Source organism: Trichoderma gamsii (assembly GCF_001481775.2).
Source record: "Trichoderma gamsii strain T6085 chromosome Unknown Scaffold_22.2, whole genome shotgun sequence".
Taxonomy (NCBI): Eukaryota; Fungi; Ascomycota; class Sordariomycetes; order Hypocreales; family Hypocreaceae; genus Trichoderma; species Trichoderma gamsii.
The window spans coordinates 420,301-439,574 of record NW_020171359.1 but is presented as its reverse complement, the minus strand read 5'-3'; the positions used below and the strand labels follow the sequence as shown (position 1 = coordinate 439,574).

The 19,274-nt window shown below is 51.2% G+C and overlaps 8 protein-coding genes across 8 annotated transcripts; 4 read left to right on the top strand and 4 right to left on the bottom strand.

Annotated features, from left to right (window-relative positions):
- Positions 1–767: 767 nt before the first annotated feature.
- TGAM01_v206569 (C6 zinc finger domain-containing protein) lies at positions 768–3,181 on the top strand (the record flags this gene model as incomplete). Its single annotated transcript, XM_024549898.1, has 5 exons — positions 768–881; positions 992–1,021; positions 1,081–1,112; positions 1,190–1,249; positions 1,333–3,181. The coding sequence occupies 5 exons, from the start codon at positions 768–770 to the stop codon at positions 3,179–3,181; spliced, it is 2,085 nt and encodes a 694-aa protein (XP_024405372.1).
- Positions 3,182–3,242: 61 nt separating this feature from the next.
- TGAM01_v206568 (neutral alpha-glucosidase ab) lies at positions 3,243–5,780 on the bottom strand (the record flags this gene model as incomplete). Its single annotated transcript, XM_018801670.1, has 1 exon — positions 3,243–5,780. One exon carries the CDS (start codon positions 5,778–5,780, stop codon positions 3,243–3,245), a length of 2,538 nt encoding a protein of 845 aa, XP_018664985.1.
- Positions 5,781–6,452: 672 nt separating this feature from the next.
- TGAM01_v206567 (allantoate permease) lies at positions 6,453–8,356 on the top strand (the record flags this gene model as incomplete). Its single annotated transcript, XM_018801671.1, has 5 exons — positions 6,453–6,996; positions 7,060–7,157; positions 7,217–7,329; positions 7,396–7,581; positions 7,645–8,356. 5 exons carry the CDS (start codon positions 6,453–6,455, stop codon positions 8,354–8,356), a joined length of 1,653 nt encoding a protein of 550 aa, XP_018664986.1.
- A 172-nt stretch (positions 8,357–8,528) lies between these two features.
- TGAM01_v206566 (hypothetical protein) lies at positions 8,529–10,721 on the bottom strand (the record flags this gene model as incomplete). The annotated part of the gene is made up of 1 exon (XM_018801672.1): positions 8,529–10,721. One exon carries the CDS (start codon positions 10,719–10,721, stop codon positions 8,529–8,531), a length of 2,193 nt encoding a protein of 730 aa, XP_018664987.1.
- Positions 10,722–11,537: 816 nt separating this feature from the next.
- TGAM01_v206565 (hypothetical protein) lies at positions 11,538–11,797 on the top strand (the record flags this gene model as incomplete). The annotated part of the gene is made up of 2 exons (XM_024549897.1): positions 11,538–11,582; positions 11,654–11,797. 2 exons carry the CDS (start codon positions 11,538–11,540, stop codon positions 11,795–11,797), a joined length of 189 nt encoding a protein of 62 aa, XP_024405371.1.
- An 801-nt stretch (positions 11,798–12,598) lies between these two features.
- TGAM01_v206564 (hypothetical protein) lies at positions 12,599–14,910 on the top strand (the record flags this gene model as incomplete). Its single annotated transcript, XM_018801673.1, has 2 exons — positions 12,599–13,204; positions 13,243–14,910. 2 exons carry the CDS (start codon positions 12,599–12,601, stop codon positions 14,908–14,910), a joined length of 2,274 nt encoding a protein of 757 aa, XP_018664988.1.
- Positions 14,911–15,062: 152 nt separating this feature from the next.
- Positions 15,063–16,974, bottom strand: TGAM01_v206563 (MFS transporter, SP family, sugar:H+ symporter; the record flags this gene model as incomplete). The annotated part of the gene is made up of 4 exons (XM_018801674.1): positions 15,063–16,279; positions 16,343–16,453; positions 16,516–16,801; positions 16,879–16,974. The coding sequence occupies 4 exons, from the start codon at positions 16,972–16,974 to the stop codon at positions 15,063–15,065; spliced, it is 1,710 nt and encodes a 569-aa protein (XP_018664989.1).
- A 1,287-nt stretch (positions 16,975–18,261) lies between these two features.
- Positions 18,262–18,720, bottom strand: TGAM01_v206562 (stress responsive A/B barrel domain-containing protein; the record flags this gene model as incomplete). Its single annotated transcript, XM_018801675.2, has 3 exons — positions 18,262–18,417; positions 18,482–18,592; positions 18,655–18,720. The coding sequence occupies 3 exons, from the start codon at positions 18,718–18,720 to the stop codon at positions 18,262–18,264; spliced, it is 333 nt and encodes a 110-aa protein (XP_018664990.1).
- Positions 18,721–19,274: the final 554 nt, after the last annotated feature.

Below are 19,274 nucleotides of genomic sequence, written 5' to 3'. Positions count from 1 at the left end.
CTGTCAAGCTGTTTACCGCAATTGCTTGCTGTAACCTAAATCTTCATGTAAGTAAGCATATCAGACAATGTGGATTGACAGGGTACCTTGCGTTGGAAGAATCACATCCTCTAACAGGCAATTGGTATGCTTCGTGAAAGAATAGACACCATCAGTCTCATAAAGGTGTAATGAAGCCAGTGAAGCGATGCCCAGGTTTCTCAAGCCACTGTCTTTGTTTGCAGATCAGAAACAGCCATATCTGCTCTACTCCGCAGTGGATCTTGCTTGATAGCAAAAGTGCGGAGTAGCCTGAGCTTTCAATTTTCCACCACTGGATAAGCTTAGTTCGGCAAACTATCGGCCGACTAGGATCACAAGTCGCACCGGATACGAAGCTGCAAAGTCTGGGGTGATGCCCAGAGTGGCATGGATACAGTGCTCCGTAGCACTATCACTACTCGAAAACCCGCTTAAAGGTATGCGGAATGAAGCAATTGCTAGGTAGTCACCCCAAAAAAGAGCAAGCAGAGAGACGAAGGGGTGAATGCCATTTCCAATCGACACTGTTTAGTCATCAGGCCGTCGGTACGACTCAGCCCCCACCTGTGGTTATCCCCTGTGATGCTTGCCATTGAAGTTTATGCTTCTTCTCAGCTCGATCCTTGATGTGAGATCCCGTTGTGTCCATGGCTTTATCGTTAGGACAAGCTTTTCCCGTGTCTAATGTTGCATCAGCCATACGATCTACCCCTGGCCGTTTCCTCGCCTCCATTATGTAGGGCGCAATGGACAAGATTGTGTCTCCAGCCTCCCGCCGTATCTCAACGACCCACGATTCGCCGATCGTAACAGACTCAAGGCCAGCAGATACCCCACGTATCCGCAAGAAAAGGACTCCGGTAAGCATATTCCGCATTAGCACTGCATATCTGCGTGGAAGGCTTCGGCCCGCCGCCATGTCACGTTGATGTCTGTGGCTCGGAATGCTCCGTAACTGACACATTGCTAGAAATCGTGCGGTGCATGCCGCCGCGCCAAGGTGGGTGCAACTTCAAGTTCATCTTCGTGATAGAAAACAGTAGCTGACAGTGATCTCAGGCCAAGTGTGATGGCAAAAGGCCGTGCTCACGGTAAGTTTACTGGCGACTCGACGACAAGAGAGGGCGAAATTCTGTCTATATGTATTCTCGCTGATAGGCTGCATTAGATGCTGCTACTTGAAAAAGTCTTGTGCTTTTACCGATCCTCCGAAAGAAGCTCACCAGCTGTACGTATTGCACAATGAATAATCCCCAGTCACTTTCAATATCAGCTCTCATGCATTGCTGACTGCCTCATCAACTGGCACAGCCGGATAGAGGAGCTTGAGCAGCAAGTAGCAGCCCTAAAGGATCAGCTGCGAAAATCACCAGCAGCCCAGATTGGCTCTCATCTTGAGCCTAGTCATGCAGACCTCAGAACAGCCTTACGGAACAGCCAATCGGGTGTTGGCCCAGCTCTACGCAATTTGGAGCATCTGGCAACATCCCAAGATGCTGTCCAACTGGCACAACCATGTTCCACACCGAGAACCGCAATAGATCACGTCCACTCCAATGGTCCAACAACATTCATGCGTCTGTCAAACACGCAGTCTCCTACAGATACCATGTTGGACAATAAGCACGGAAAATCACATTTCGAAGTCGGATCTGTTACGTTGCCCGACTGCGTTGATGCAGGACTGCTTAGCATTGAACAGGCCAACCGGTATTTTGCCATCTTTTTCCAAGGATGCGATCATTATGTCCCAATCTTCGATCCCCAACATGACTCGTTTCATAGCATTCGCGAAAGGAGCAGTCTACTCTTCAGTGCGATTTGCACAGTCGGCTGCCGTGTCGTAATAGGGACTGATACTCAACAATGGCATATGCTGGATTTCCATGTTAAGAGGATGCTAAACTGTGCTTTGGCGAGGCCTGCTATGGCGTCACTAGAGACCATTCAAGCATTGCTGGTCCGCAGTTGTTATGCTTCAGAGCGATCTCTTCTAGTCGCCGCTGCAACTCGCATGGCGCTTGATCTGAACTTTCCCGACTCATACGATGCAATGATTGATCGATCCGTGGTGCCGACAGCACATGGAAAGAATTTGAATAGTGTTGATGAAGATACACTCATTTTAATGCGGAGAGCAAGGACGTGGCTCCATCTCTTTGTCTTGGGGCACATTCTACATGTTGATGCTGCCGACCTGCCAACATTCAAATTCGTGGGAGATTCTCGAAGGTCCCGAATCATTCTAAAAAATCCTGCCGCGACTGAGCTGGACTTGTTTTTATTCTCTCAAGTCGAGCTAAATACCATTCGTGGAAGAGTTTACGACTCATTAGCCAGTCACACTGACTTGGACGATGAAAGCATGATGGACGTCGTCCGGGAGGCTAAAATCGACATTTCGATATGGTTTGACGATTGGGCGCACATTTTTGACAAGCACAAAGTGCAATCACCGTGGCTCAGCGTTAATCTACGAGTTCAAAAGTGCTGGGCCGAAAACATGGCGCTTTGCCGCGCCGTGCGAGCGTCTGGAGTCGAAAATGTCGACTTCATGTCACCTGCTCAACGATCGGTCGTTGCCATGGCCAAAGAAGCCTTGGAAGAGCATCTAGACATTATGATTGAGGAATCGAGATTATATATCCGCAATCTCCAATTCGCAATGGACTTTGTCTGGGCAAAATGCGCTTTTTGCTACCTCCTTCTTCTCAAGCTTTCTATTCTTCTACCTGAAAGTAAAGGACGCTCCAGTAAAGAACTGGTGGCACACGGTAATATCCTTCTCACTGAACTTAGCGAAGCCAGCGGCGGTAGCCATAACGGGAGTCGAAGCAATACCGGAAAGCAATACCTGCAGCTCCTCCAAAGCGGCATTGAGAAATTTAGCAGCGTCACGTATGAGGCTCACGATGCGGCATTAGGCGCTGCAAACGACGAAAGCTATTCATCTCGACGAACGCCGGGTTTCGGCATACAAAATCGCGTGGAATTGGATTCATTTATACCCGAGCAATTTATCTTTGAGTGGGATTTCCCTGGGCTCACCTTGTTTTCCTCGTCGGCCACTGGTGTTGCCTGGCTTGACGACATTCTTGTTGAGGCGCTTAATGGAGGAGAAGACATTTTCGGATGGCTGTCAGCCGATGTTGAGGCATAAATGTGGATGGAACTATTAGTATCTATTTAAACATAATTTAATCTATATGCCTTTTCCTAAATCAACCAAGCTGGAACCTCTTCTTTCCTTCGTCGTCCGCGCCCAATCCATGAACCTGTAAGCCTTCGCTTGAAACAACCACTCGCGAATCTCCAGGAGGAAGCACAATAACAGGCGCTTTCCAAGGCGCCACATATCCAGATGCCTCGTCTCTAAAAAAATGAACCTTAATTGTCGACCCTTCAACGGAGTATTCGATGCTATACTTGGAGACCTTGTTCTTTGCCACAGCAGATACACCATCATCTTCATACCAAACCGTCTTATACTTCTTCGTACTTCTAGACCCTTCACGAGGTGGAAAGATCTCAACTGCACGATAGTCGTCCAGCGGAAGGTCTGCTACATTCTCCTTTTCTCCCGGAGACAGAACTTGCACGTCTTTACCGACTGGGATGGCTGTTCCAACCTTGGCAAGCACTGGAATGCCAGCGCCGTGCCACTCGGCATCTATTGTGGCCCATTGTCCGGCTTCCAAATATTGATAGGGAGCTTTAAGATTAACGTAACCTTCATCGTCGTCGGAGGCCTTTGGCAGGTAGACGCGTGCTTGAGTTGCGCCAGGTTCATATACGCCGCCGATTAGAAGCGAGTCGCCAAGCCAGTATTGCGTCTCTCCCTCTGTAATTGGTCCCGTCCATACTTCTGGATCCTTCTCGTAGCCCCAACCGGTCCACCTTTGTGGCGGAATAGCCGTTTGATGGCTCTCCAGCATCAGAGAGTAAATGTATGGAATCATGGCATATCTTCGCTTAATTGCTTTCCGGACCAGATGGGTAATTTCAGGGTACATCCACGGCTCGATGACATCTCCAATATTGTTCTCATTAAGGGTCTTGAAACAATTGATGGCGAAGCGCTGTGAGTAAGTGCCCAGCTGGACCCATCGAAGAAGCAATTCAGGAGAAGGCTGAGGGCCCTCAAACCCTCCAATATCGTGGCCATAACACTGCAGCAAAGACATGCCTGCATTCAGAGCAAGGGCATTGGCGCCCTTCATGCTGGCCCAGCTGGTGGTGTTATCTCCGCTCCATGAGCTGCAGGCATATCGCATAGTACCGGCCGTAGCACTCCGAGTGAGGACAAATGGCCGTACATCGGGATTAACATCGACAAGAGCATCATGAGACGCTTTTCCATGAAGCTCCGTGTGTAGACTTCGACCCCATAGACCTATCTGAGGCCTATCTTTGACTTCCTCTCTCAACGTTAGAGAGGGCTGATCCAGCGCGCAGATCCATCCATCATCAGTGACTGTATACTCGTTGTTGTCGTTCCAGATGCAGTCAATGCCTTCTTGGCTCAGCTTCTTGACGCCTTCATACCACCACTTGAATCCAGCAGCAGAAGTGAAATCAATGTGTCCGCCATCGGCGCTTTCGCCACCGCCAGCACTCCAAAGCCGCGTTACCGCCGTCTTTTTGGTATGAGGATCGATAAACAATGCATTTGCCGCTTTGAGTGTTTCGTATTCTGGGTGAGTGGCGATGACATATGGCTTGACGTTGGCTATGAGCCTCATGCCGAGTTTGTGATACTCCTTGATCCATCCTTCTGGATCTGAGAATCGATGACGGTTCCAGGTAAACACGTTGCGTGTTTTCGGAGGCTTTTCTGCCACCGTGTAGCCAGACGACATTTGGTATGCTGAGCAGGGAATATCGTGCTCCTTCATCTTCCGTGCTAGATCAAGTAGTGCCTCGGACGCTGGCGGATCGTCAAGCATGGAGTACTTCATGCCACCCGAGAGATAGCCAAATGCCCATCTAGGCACAAGCAGGGGATATCCAGCCAGATCGGCGTATGTCGTAACAATATCCTTCAGAGTCTTGCCAACAATAATATACTCTTCCAATCCGCCATAATCTTGTCGATACACCTTGTAACGTCCCCACATGCCGTCCATCTCAGCTCCAATGGAATATGAACCCCGCGCATGAGAAGTTGAGAATAGGGCCACGCAGCCACTGGGCGTCGCATTTATAAGCAGCGGAATGTTTTTATACAGAGGATCAGTGCGATAGATGTCGTATCCAAAACTGTCTGTTGCTGAAAGCTCAAACTTTCTCCCTGCCAAGTTCATTGGCGCTGCCTTCTCGCCCAGGCCAACGTACAGAGTATCTCTGTTGTAGCGCGAGTAATGGGCAACGCCTTCACCGTCGACAACGTATGAGCGATTTGGCAAATCTTGGTGGAGAGGCCCATTCTCATGGCCATCTAGAAAGACAGATAAGAGAGGAGAGGACTCGGTCCAGTCAATCGCGACCGTAATTGGCCCAATTTTGATCTCTTTCTTGGTGCTGGCAGATGATGCTTTTACAGCGGCGGCGTCTACTTGCTTTACAGGCAGAGGCACGCTTGGATGAGGAGGCAGAGGATGTGTCTTGGACGTGAATGTCGTACGAAACACGTTGTGGCGTAGAGCATCGATTGTGAATTGGAAAGGGAGCTGAGAATCTGCAGAATCAAGCTGCAGCAGCTTGCCTGAGCCAGCTGTGCTCTCAACCCATGTCGACGGGACGCGCTCTTGCTGAGGCATCGTTATGATACAGAATATGAGGATTTATGATAACGCAAAGTGTAATAAGAGGAGTATGAGAAAATTGTAAAGTCAAGGACGACGGGCGCTGAAGCTGTTTATATGCTGGTATTACACGTGTATGTGTCTGGAGATTACTACTGGCAGTCCCTCTGAGGTGGACCATACTGCGTGGGAAATAAGAGACCGATTTCGGGCCCTTATTTCCTGCCTTCTCACAGCTCTCTTCATCCACAAATTCTTAGCATGTTATTCACCCGCTCTACTAACATCTCCTCTCCTCTTAGAATTCTTATTACGGGAGAAGAATGTATCAAGCGGATAAACATAAAAATGCCCGCTGAGGGGCAACCCAAGCCGGAGAAAGCCTCATCAAACCCGACGGACAAAATTCGCCAAGTCCGGCCAACCTATCAAGTAACACGAATCCTTCCCCGCATTCTACCCTCCCAGGGCCCTTTGCTTCCCCCATGGGGTTGGGTGGCGCTTCAAACGGCTGATGCTTTTCCCTTTTCATGTAGTCCGGGGAAAGAAAAGCGTGAGATGCGAGCATTTATAAATATCATAGAGTGTTACCTTCAGCTGGAGCGGTGAAGTATGATGATCGAAGCTGCATCCACACTCATAGGCTTCTATAACGTTGTATTGTATTGATCAGAAAGGGCCATTACGATGGCTACTCAAAAAGATAACCCCGACATCATCCATCTCGAAACTCCACCCACACAAGACTCCTCCAAGAACATCGCCAGCGAAATCACTCCCGTCCCGAAAGCCTCTAATCTCCCCATCACAGGCAGGGACAAAGCCGCCCAGTTCCTCAAACAAGCCAACCACTCCGCCATCATCGTCACCCCCAGCGAAAATGCTCGCATCCTCCGCAAAATCGACCTCCACATCCTCCCCATTGTCCTTTTCGTCTACTGCCTCCAGTCCTTAGACAAGACCACCCTCTCATACGCCTCGGTCTTTGGCCTCATCGATGACACGCACCTCGAGGGCGAGCAGTTTTCATGGCTGGGCTCCGTGGTGTACGTCGCCCAGCTGGTCTTCCAGCCACTGGTGGCGTACGCGCTGGTGAAGTTGCCAGTGGGCAAGTTTTGCGCGACGATGGTATTTTGCTGGGGGGCGGTGCTGTGTGGGATGACGGCGGCGAGGAATTTTGGGGGGTTGATGGCGGCGAGACTGTTGTTGGGAGCGTTTGAAGCTTCTGTTGGTAAGCCTTTGAAGCGAACGATGATTGATTTACAATGGGATGCAAACTGATTATTCAAATTAGCTCCGACGTTTATTGCTGTCGTGCAGATGTGGTACCGGCGAAAAGAGCAGACAACCCGTAACGCATCTTGGTATGCTATGCTTGGAGTTGTCAACATGGTAAGTTTCAAATCAGAAACTATCAAAAGTCTGAACCTGTTCGAACTAACGAGTTACAGCTCGGAAGTCTTCTCACATACGGCCTAGGCCACATCAAATCAACTCTCCACCCATACCAAATCATCTTCCTCTTTTGCGGCTGCATCACCGTTGCCTTTTCAGTAGTCATGTAGTACGTTAAAACAATTCGCTCCTTGCCCTTTCCTTTCTCAAGCAAAGCTTACTGACACTCACACAGCTTCTTCATGCCTGACTCCCCAATGGAAGCCAAATTCCTCAAAGAAGACGAAAAAGTCATCGCCATCGAGCGTCTCCGCATGAACCAAATGGGCATTGGCTCCGGCGTCTGGAAATGGGACCACGTCCGCGAAGCCATGCTCGATCCAAAGACGTGGCTCTGGTTCTGCCTCATGCTCACCATTTCGTAAGTTTCCATAAGCAAGTACATTCATATCAATAACTCTACTGACGTCAACAAATACAACAGCATCCCCAGCGGAGGCATTTCTACTTTTGGCCCTCTCATCATCCAGTCCTTTGGCTTCGACTCCTTCACTACAATCCTCTTCAACATCCCCTTCGGTGCTGTGCAGATGATTTCCACTCTCGGCGGCGCCTGGGTCTCCGACAAAATAAACATGAAATCTGCCGTTCTCCTCTTCCTCTGCCTCCCCCCAATCGCAGGCTGCGTCATCCTCCTCGTCACAGGCCGAGCTCCCTCCGACCGAGCCGTTCTCCTCGTCGGATACTACATCATCTCCGTATATCCCGGCATTTCCCCTCTCATCTACTCTTGGTCCGGGCAGAATACCGCTGGTGACACGAAGCGAAAAGTAACTACCGCTATGCTCTTTATCGGAGCGAGCGTCGGCAACATTATAGGCCCGCAACTGTTCAAGCCGAGCGAGAAGCCACGCTATGATCGCGGGCTGCGATCAAACCTGGCACTCTTTGTGGTGCTGGCAGTTTTGATCGTCATAGGAATGCTTTGGATTAAGATCCTCAACAGACGGCAAGCGGCGAGACGGCGAGAGCTGGGCAAGTCAGAAGTGATTCGCGATCTGAGCATGATGGACAGGAAGAAAGATGGCAGTGAGTATGACGAGGAAGGTATCAACATGGGAGATGAGAATGTTGGAGACAAGGCGTTTGAAGATGTGACGGACTTGCAGAACGAAGATTTCATCTATGTTTATTAATATGCACTAATGAGTGGGTATATGTATATAAAGATCTGACTCCGATTTTCCCCAATATTTCCAAGTTCTATATGACACAATATGAGTGAGTATGTTAATTACCTATGCGAGGTAAAATATAGCTAAATGTGAAAGGTTAGACAAAATGATTTGTACCAATTTGAGGTGAATGTCAAATTTTCGTATTCGCAAATAGTGGCAATGAAGGATCGCTCTCATCACTAAGGGGTGTAATGGGACCGCTGTTCATCCCATGCCCACCACCCCCGCTGCTCATGCTGGCCTCGCTGCTGGCCTTCCATTCTGACATGGTCACACCACGCCGAAAGTGGGATGTCAAGTGCTGGACTCTTTCGTCCCAGCTATGCGTCTTGAGCTGGCAGAAACCGCACACGCTCTCAAACTTGTCTTGCCGGTGCTGCAAGAGATGGAGATCAGGCTTCCACCCTTCCCATTTCCGGCAGCGGTGGAACTTGTGCAGATGTTGCCACAAGTGATCTTTGCGAGTAAAGGTTCGCTCGGACACGGGGCGTTCTGCACACGACTGAAACTCGTGAGATTGAATGTGTTCATCTGATGGCGACTTTTGCCCACAAAAGATGCATTCTGGCTCGCCATGATTGACGCGCCAAACAAGATATGACTGGTCTTTGGGGACAGGCACTTTGCATATCCAGGAATCGAGGCCGGGCAAATGTATGGATCTCTCATGACGGACCCAGTCGTACTTTTTCTTGAAGCCTTGGAGACAAAAGGTGCATTGAAACATGAGCGCTTTGCTTCGCTCTGCTGCCGCACCTGTATGCACCGCTGTCGCTGATAGGGGTATAAAATCGCCGCCTTCACCGCCGTGGATGGAGCTTTGTGCGGATAAGGAGAATATGCCTGCATCATCGGAATGATAGAAGGAAAATGCGGACGAGCCTGAATTGGACGACCCCTCATAGCCGTTGACAACATTGTTGTGGTTGAAAATGGCAGACTCACTGCTGGCAGAGGAAGGGGCGCCATCGGTGCCATAGTTTCCATCAGAGTTATAATTGTATGCATCTCCGCCATCAAGCTGGCTATTGGAGATGGCCTTTTCGATATCTGCAGCCGAAACGGGTTCCTCGTTCGGGGGTGAATGTCTCCATCGCTCCATCGGAGACATGCCAGTCAGCAGCGTCTGGGGCATGGGGGATCCTTGCAGGAAGACTTTGGTGCTGTTGTTCTGGTGCGACTGCGCCGTCAGCCGATGCCGACGTCTAGCATTGGCGAACCAATTAATAACCTGAGTCTTGCTCAGGCCGCTCTGCTCGGCAAGGACAGATTTTTCGTCTTCGGATGGGTATGGGTGCTCTTGATGTGTGGCGAACCAGTTCCTCAGCACGCGAGTCTTCTTGACGGACCGAGTGCTGTTTCTCTTGTACGAGACAATAGACGAAGAGCGAGTGGCAACCGGGCCAGCAGCTCGCTCGATTCGCCATTGTCTCGTCCCCTCGATGGCAGTAGCACCGTCTCCCTCTTCGTTAACGCCATGCAGATGGCCAATGACGGGGAGTGTAGTCTCGTAAGCGGAGGCTTCTCTTTTGCCCCGCTCAGCAAGACTGCAGTCACGGTAGAGGGCCACGCAGGCGGAGCATGAGCTGATGGGGTTTGGATTTGCAGAGGTGGTCTGGAGGATGAGGCACTGGAGCCGCAGTCGTCGACAGTAGTTGCAGGGGACGGGAGGGCGATGGGCACCGTTCTTGATGAAGAACTCGTCGATGGCGTTGATGTGGAGGCTCTTGGCGATATCATCCCCCTGCGATGTCTGCTGCATCAGCTGGTGCGTATCAGCTCCCTGCTGGCCTGATCCCCAGAAGTCGTCGTTGACGCTGTTCACAGTATCTTCAACAGCAAACTGCAGCGGTGCGGTGCCGTCAAAGGGAGAGCTGGAGCCATCGCCGAGGAGGAGCCCAGGGCCGGGGCCGATTGCGGGACCGAGCTCATACTGGTACTCGGGGAATCCGGGGCCTCTTCCGGCAGGGCTGGCGTAGGGGCTGCCGGCGTAGGGATCGGAGACGGCGAAGAAGGAGGGCCCAAACTGGTCCATGGACACGGCCGTCTGCAGCTGACGCGGGTGCTGGACTGAGGCCTGTGGTGGATGCGGCTGCTGAAGCTGAAGCTGATGCTGATGCTGGAACGGCAGCGGCTCCGAGTCTGACTGAAGCGGCAAGGCGGCAGCGTGAGGCTGGTGCTGAGGCTGGAGATGGGGCTGGAGGTGAGGCTGGTGAAAGGCGTCGTCCACATACATCGGCTGCGAAAGATTGCCGACGTTACTCCGGCTTCCGATCTCGTCGGCCGCAAAGACCAGCACGCCATCCTCGACGCCTGGATCCATCTCTATGCCCACACAGCGCACGCCTCGGAATTTGCAAGCAGTTTCTGCCCAGATCAGCGCACAGTGCCCCGTAAGCGCCCTCCTTGACTCGCCTCCTCGACGTCTCACGACGGCAAACGCGCCTTGCTGCGGCGAGTCGATGCGGTAACAGCCGTCAATTGCGCTTACACGAGTGCGAAGCCGGGTCCGTCGACTTCTGCTGCCCTTGCAGGATCTGGAACAGGCTCTCGTGCCACTGCCAGCGCCCAATCGCCACGCTGGGACAAGGATCGACAGCCAGCTTCACAGCGCCTTTGGTGCGCCAACAGCACGGCGTCCAGGCGGTGTCTCGGCCCTTCGGTGCGGGCCCTTCGCTGGAGCTGCTGTTGGGGTCGGTCTCCGTTTGGGGGTCCTTTTTTCTCTCTCGTCTGGCCGAGCACAGAATTGCGGTTGGCGCGTGGAGAAGGCGCACGCTTGGAGGGTGAAGAATGCCCAATGGCTCAGGCTTGGTCGTAGCAGGAGGGCGCTTTTTGGCAGATGCAGCGCTCGGGGTGCATTCTGGTATGTAAGTAAGCGGGGGTCCAGCACGTGCGCCCTCTGATATAGGCCCATCCATGCCCATCTGTAGTGCCTGACTATTGCGATACGGCCCTGAGGTACCACCGATTTGTACGCTTCAACGTGCTATCGGCGCCTTCTATCAACAGCTCGGGGCCGATTTATAACATCAAGTGTAGATGGCGATAATGCTACGTACAACGCCTTTTTTTTTTCTCTTTTTTTTCCAGCTTTAGCATTTATTGAATACTAATCCGTATGTCGACATGATGACTGAGCATGATGAATAATATCATTGCGCCGCAGAGATATATGTGCCACCAAGTACGCCTTCTTCTACATCTGCTCTGCTACGTCAGAAGTACATACATGATGTTTGAAATTAACAACAACAGCGCCTTCCAAAGACAAGACAAGACCAAAGAGATGGAGGTCATTTCAATTTCCAATCAAGCTGTTTTCAAGGGATTCCATACGAGCGACGTATTGTCTGGTTGTTTGATACGGAATTAGTCAGCTATTATCCAGATGCAAGCTGAGAGGGCGCTTATAGTGCAGCATCGTGCATTATCAACACGAAATCGATGTGCTCAAGCGGCCTCCGTAGCAGTGCGTTATAGCGTCCATCTTACAGCGCCTTACAGTGGGCTCACCCAAGAAAAGCGCCTTCTCCCGCCGCTAAAGAGGGGCAGCGTCGAGATTATCAGCGCATATGCAAAGTACCCGGTACATCATGCGGATGAGGCATAGACCGCCCCAAAGAGGAAAGAATCTCAGCATCATCAGCAAACAACAGGAGCAGAAACTCAAAGAGGAGAAGCAGGAAATTGACCAATGCACCGGATGCTTTTCCGCCCGCTCACAGCCTCTCCAGCACTTACCGTCTTGGGCGAGTCTTGCAGGTTTGCGTGGTGGCTCGCATCGAAACTGCCCGCTCATTGGCTTCGCGCCAACTTCGCACCAAAAGCTTCTTCGGATAGAAGCAGAGCCAGCGCAAAAAATAGTCCCGGTGTTAGTGTGTGTGTACGTGTACGGAGATGGAAATGCAAATGGAGATTGGCTTTCTGCGCCATGCCTAGAGATCGCTCCAGGGATGGCAAACCACACAAAACGGCGAGTCAAGCACGAGAGGACCTCTATATGCCTATAAGTTAAAAGGGAGGCGGATCCCCTCGGTCTCTTCTCTCCATCCGCTAATCAGCTTCTCTTTCGTTGCTTTTTTAATGACCCTTTTTTCGAATTGCATGCCATCATCGCGTCATCTTCCTCTTCATTCCTAACTCTCTGTCGCTTATCCTCTCCCTTCACAAATCGTAACACTCTTACACTCCATATCAACCATGACTCGTGTTGAACGCCGTCCCGTCTTTTTCAATCCCGCTGCCAAATCTTGGACGGCACCGGTGACAGATTCCCCAGACCTGGCCTATCGATTCCACCAACAGCTGCCGCAATATGAAACAACCAAGCTAACTCCCCTCGAGGACCTGGCCAAGGAACTCGGCGTCCGTGCCATCCACCTCAAGGACGAGACACGCAGGCTTGGACTCCCTTCCTTCAAAATCCTAGGTGCTTCATGGGGCACGTTTCGAGCCATCGCCCAGAAACTCAGCCTTCCTCTAGACTCCTCCCTAGACTCTGTTAAGCAAGCTCTGTCAACCACCAGCATCTCCTTATACGCAGCCACCGATGGAAACCATGGGCGGGCCGTGGCTCGCATGGCGTCCATCCTGGGTGTTCCAGCTCAGATCCACGTGCCCAGATGCATGCACAAGGCTACCATCGAGCTGATCAAGTCAGAGGGCGCTCGAGTTATCGTCTCGGACAGCTTCTATGACAAGGCTGTTGTTGATGCACGGGAGGCAGCTGCGCAAGACAGCACCGCCATCGTTATTCAAGACTATGCTTCGGGGGACTATGTTCAGATTCCGCAGGCAAGTATACCAGTCATTTCCATAAATCACTCCGCTCTAACACCTGCTAGTGGATTGTTGATGGGTACCGCACCATGATGCTCGAGATTGATGGCCAGCTAGGCGCTACTACCCCTGACCTCGTCGTGGTACCGGTGGGAGTCGGTTCCTTTGCCCAGGCTGTTGTCACACACTATAAACAACAGGGGAAACAAACCACAGTCTTGACAGTCGAGCCAGATACGTCAGCTAGTCTCTGGAAGAGTCTCAAGCACGGAGACTCCTTGACAATATCGGAAAAGGCGCCTAGTATCATGTCCGGTCTGGATTGCGGGACTCCTTCATCGATTTCCTGGTCAGTTCTCCAGCACGGAGTCGATGCCAGCCTCTCGATTTCGGACTTTGAAGCCCATCAAGCCTGCGGATATCTGGCGTCTCAAAACATACCCGTTGGGCCCTGTGGTGCTGCCCCTGTTGCCGCTTTGAGGAGGCTGGAGGCCTCTGACAGAGAGAAACTGGGCCTCACCAAGGACTCGGTCGTCGTTATCCTGTGCACAGAAGGCGTGAGGGACTATGCTGTCCCATATAACGTGGCAAGCAATGATCCCATAGAGTTGACGCAAACTTTGGTTAGGATCAACTCGGCCAGTCCCTCCCTGGGATCTATCCCTGGCCCTGGAGAGACGGCCATCGCCCGCTACATTACTGCCTGGCTGGAGCATCGGGACATTGAGACCCACTGGATCGAGCCGACGCCGGGGCGGCCCTCTGTGGTGGGCGTCGTTCGCGGATCTGGCGGCGGCAAGAGTCTGATGCTCAACGGTCACACTGACACCGTCTCCGTCACGGAGTATGAAGGCGATCCCCTCAGCGGCGATATCCGGGACGGCAAGCTCTACGGCCGTGGGGCTGCCGATATGAAGTGCGGCGTTGCGGCCGCCATGGTCGCCCTCGCCAATGCGACGAAGCAAGGCTTGAAAGGAGACGTCATCTTCGCGGGAGTAGCAGACGAGGAGTTTGAGAGCATCGGCACGCAGCAGGTGTTGGAGGCCGGCTGGACTGCCGATGCTGCTCTTGTGAATGAGCCGACTGGCTTGGAAATCTTGTACGCGCACAAAGGCTTCATCTGGTTTGAAGTAGACATCCATGGCGTTGCCTCTCACGGATCAAGATACGACCTTGGCATCGACGCCATCTGCAAAGCAGGATATTTCCTTGTCGAGCTGGATAAACATGCAGCTCATCTTACGCAGCAAGTCGGCGATCCCGATGTTGGACCAGGAAGTATACATGCCTCCATCATCAAGGGCGGCGAGGAGATTTCATCATATCCCTCCTTTACGCAAGTTCAGCTCGAACGGCGAATCGTCCCCGGCGAAACGCAAGAGTCTGTTGAGAAACAGCTGCGAGGAATTCTCGATGGCCTGGTTGAACGAGTTCCCAACTTCAAATACGACATCCGAGCAACCTTCCAACGCTCACCGTTCAAAGCCTCTCTCGACCATCCATTCACCAAACTTGTTCGCAAACACGTCACTGACACCCTGGGCGAAGAAGCAGTGGTTGTTGGAACTCCCCACTGGACTGATTGTGCGTTGCTGGCTGACCAGGGCATTCCCGTGCTGCTTTGGGGACCGAAGGGAGTTGGCTTACATGGAAAGCTGGAATATGTGGAGGTGGACTCAATTAAACAGGTTGCAGATACCTTGACAGCTATTGCGGCAGAGTTCTGCGGCTAAAGTATCAATTGGGGAAAATGTAAAAATTTAATAAATAGATTATCTGCATCGTTGCAATGTTAACATTATTCATTTTTAAAACAGATACACTTAAGATCTGCTCACTAATCCCCTGTGCTTCCTAATTACACAACTAATCCCAATTCATTTCCCTAAACGTATTCCTTGGCCTCAGCTGTCATCGCCTCAGCCTTTTCTGAGGGAATCGTCGTTGTGAGGCCCAAAGAGGCCGCAATTTGGAACAGCCTTTCCTTTTCCTGTGTAGCAGCATCGTCACCAAACACACGATCCATGTCCTCCAAGGTTCGTCCCTTGGTCTCGGGCACGCAAAAGTACGTAAACACCAGACCGATCAAGCAAAAGGCCGCAAAGAAGATGTATGTACCCCATTTAAGGGTCTCGAGCATATCCGGCGTCACCAATCCGATGATGAAGTTGCACATCCAGGTCGCGCTGGTGGTGATGGCCATGGCCTTGGATCGGCTGCCCAGGTTGAAGATTTCCGACGGGTAGACCCATCCGATGGGCGCAAACGAGTATGAGAAGTTGATGTCGTAGATGTAGATGAAGGCGATGCCAACCCATCCGGCCGAAGGATGGTCGGCGAGAGCAGAACCGTACTTTCCGACGATGGCACCGACGATGATGAGCGAGATGAATGTGCCCGTGGCACCGCACATGAGCAATGGCCGTCGTCCGACTCGATCGATGAGGAAGAGAGCGGGCAGGGTGCTCAAAGTATTTACAATGCCGTATACGCCAGTTGCGAGAAGAGAGGTGGTGTTTCCGGAGAGTCCCAGCTGCGCAAAGATAGTCGGCGCATAGTAGATGAGGGCGTTGCATCCTTGGAACTGCTGCAAGAACATGATGGCGCTGCCGATAAAGACACGCTTGAAGCTGGGCCAGCTTGACAATAGACCGTAGTATTCAGCAAAGTAAAGGCTAACACCGCTCTTACCAGGGTACTGTGCCTTAGAATGAGCTTCATCGAACAAGACCTCGGCCTTGATGGAGAGATACTCCTCTCTCAGCGACTCGGAATCAGGATGGACGCGGCGAAGACGAGCCAATGAGCGGAGAGCTGCTTCTTCGTTCTTTCGCATGAGATGGAAGCGAGGCGACTCTGGATAAAAGATCATTCCGATGCCGAGCACGAGGGCCGGCACAATCTGCAGGGCAAATGGGATTCTCCAGGCGGCTTGGCTTTGGCCGGTGCAGCCATTGGGGCCGACGTCGTGTGCGGGATCGAAAGTCGGCTTATCAGACGTGCCTCCTGTGTAAGGGATATCGGGGGCGCAGCGAGTGCCGCCGATGTACTGGGTGCCGTATTCGAGCCAATAGCTGACGAGGATACCGAGAGTAATGCTCACTATGTGGTTTCATGTTCAGTTAGATGCTTGTGTGAACCGGCAAGTTGCAGATTATGACTTACACTGCTGCAGTACCACGAGGGTCCCTCGAATGCCTGCGGTAGAGACCTCGGACATGTACATGGGGACAATCATTGTGAGCATACCAACTGCCAGACCGGCAACAGCTCGTCCTATTCAACTTGTTACCAATTACAATCCTTGGTGAGCAAAGTAACGGGCTCCTAAGACTTACCACCAAACAGCATACCAATGGTGCTTGCGCCAGCCTGCAGTGAGGATCCAAGAAGGAAAACGACGACAGCAGCCAGCATCGAGCCCTTTCTGCCAAAGCGGTCCGCAATCGGTCCATTGGCCAACGAGCCAAACCATGCCGTTAGGAGCAGCGTAGAGACGAACCAGCCCTTGAAACCGCTGTCGAGATAGATTCTGGGGAAGAGTGCGCCAAAGTTCTCCATCCCCAGGACGCCTGAGACGACGCCCTGGTCATATCCGAAGAGGAAACCACCAAGAGATGCAAACTATGATGCGTGTTAGCGGACATTGCCATTACCCTTATCCCGACTGCGTATAGTTCTGATAGAGATGTCCAACTTACGGCTGACAGGCCAAATACATAGGGATTATCGCGAAGTTGGCGAAACACGCCCTTTGTGGGCTGCAACGCAGCGCCATCTGCTGGATTTGACGACATGGTGAGTCTCGTTTCTCGGAATGTGCTGGAGAAAAGCCCGTCAAGAATCCCACAAGAAGAAACACTTAAGACATGTCGTTCAGAACCCTCCAACTGCAGTGGATCGGCAGACCTTTATACCTGACTCTCTTCCCCAGCTCCTCCTCGCCTTCTTCCTTGATCTGATTCCACAATACCGGGGTTTCTCCATGTTTGACCGCACTCAGGGTGACAGTCGCCCTGGGACCCGGCACTCGCTCTCCGCATTTTCCCCCTCCTTTCCCTCGTGCAAGGCTACCAAAAGCCTAGCCGTGAAGCTATTTCGTCGCGCCGACAAGCGCCTTAGCCCCAGCCCAAAACAACGTTCTATGTGGGGGACGATCGTCATCGCGCCCAATGAGTGGCTTTAACATGGGGATACCGCCGAAGAAGCGTCTTACGCATCAGAACTGTAGTGCACGCTCTTACTCGAAAGAACGCGTAAAGACGGATGCCCGCCCTTTTCACAACTAGTCTGATTTTCCCTTATTGCAAAGGGCTCACATGTGCCCTATGTGGGGGGATAGTCTCAGGCGATTCAAGTCAAGGAATCGGAAGTTGCACGAGCGTTTGCTTCTCCACATTGATGGCCACGGCAGTGGAGTTTTAGTGCCCGCCACAAGCAAGGATACAAGTTTGCCGGCACAACTAGAGAGAGCAACGCTCAAGTGACGTGAGGGTCACAGCCATGCGGTGGGCTGCTCGACGTTCGGTTGTTTTTACGGTTGATGCACACGAGTCATGGCGGCGGGTTTTCCCCTCTATTTGAACAGACAAAACGTGGATGATTCCAGCTAGGAAATGATGGACTTTTCTCCGAGGAGCGGCCAGGAACGGACTGCCCTAGTGATGACAATGTTGGGGAAATTGCGGAGAAGAAAGGCCTGCGTTTCCCCGATTTGGGATCTTGGCTTGGATACAGGCAAGTTTGAGCGCGATAAGATTCTAAGAGTTTTTAAGGATCATTTTGGCTAGATATATGGACAGAACGAAGATATAAACCATTGAGAGAACAAATTGTAGGATTTTGATCTGGGGGGCTAAGTTTGGTTGGAGGATATATTGAAAGACATATGCCAGAGATGACTATAGGTTGGGATTGGCTGCAAATGTGGAATTGGACAAGGCAATCGTCATTTCCGATGGACAAGTGCCGGATAGTTTTGGCCAGTGTCAAAATCTACCGGCTCTTACATCCGCAACCACGCTCTCCAATGAGACGATAATACGTAGAAATATAGACGATTAATGCCAAATATAACTCAATTACTAGAATACGCCGACTGTGTAGTCTACAACACAGACTTTCTCAATGACAGGCCCGTTGTTCGTCTTGAACGCCTCGTGTACGGGATCCTTGTCAACGTAATAATCTCTGTCTTGAACAGACGCGAATTCGACGACAAAGGCGTGTGTAAACCCGTTCTAAAGCTCACGTCAGTTGAAGCTACAAAATGCATGCCGCGCAACCGTAAATTCTGCCACACACTTGAATATTCTCAGGCGAATTATCTTTGCCGCCCGTCAAAGACTTGATATAAGCCGTCTGCGTCGTGGGATGCAAGCAGCCGCTCTTCAAGGCCAACATTTCTGAGACAGCCTGTTGAACAAGATTTTTGGATTAGCAATGGTGGTGATGCTAATGACTTTGCGAATACGCACATTTTGAACAGCTTCGGCGGTGGCGGAAGATTTGTATTTGAACAAGACAATGTGAATGACGCTCATTTTGGCTGTATTTGGACGGATATAGGCTTTTTGAAGGTGATTCAGACGTGGTTTTCAGCTTTGTGAGATTTTAAGAGGAGCGCAAGCACGGACTGAGGAGTAGTGAAAGTTGCGGGGCTGAGATTGGATTAGGTAAATTAAAAGTCGGTCGGAAGCTATATTTATGTTATACTATGTGTTCTGCAAGAAACAGAAAGCTCCAGACCTTTCAAACAAGCAAACAGCACCATCTTGGTATTTATTAATGGACAGATGGCTTGTGTAAGGGCTGTATAAGCACTTACAAAAAAAAAATTCTACTGAAACAAGCAAAGTTATAGGGCCATCTATGTCCTTATTTGGACTGTAGAAGATAGGTACCCATTTAAACCGCAATGGCCCGTGCGCCTGTGTATTGCCAGTAAGATTATCATATAAAACCCTACAAAGTAAAATAGTAACCATTTCTGGAATAATTATATATCATTCTGAGCGCAAGCTTGTTTACAATGATATATAATTACTCAAAGGGCCTTTAGTGAAGGTTCAAGAATTTGTCGTCCAAGGAGCACTTA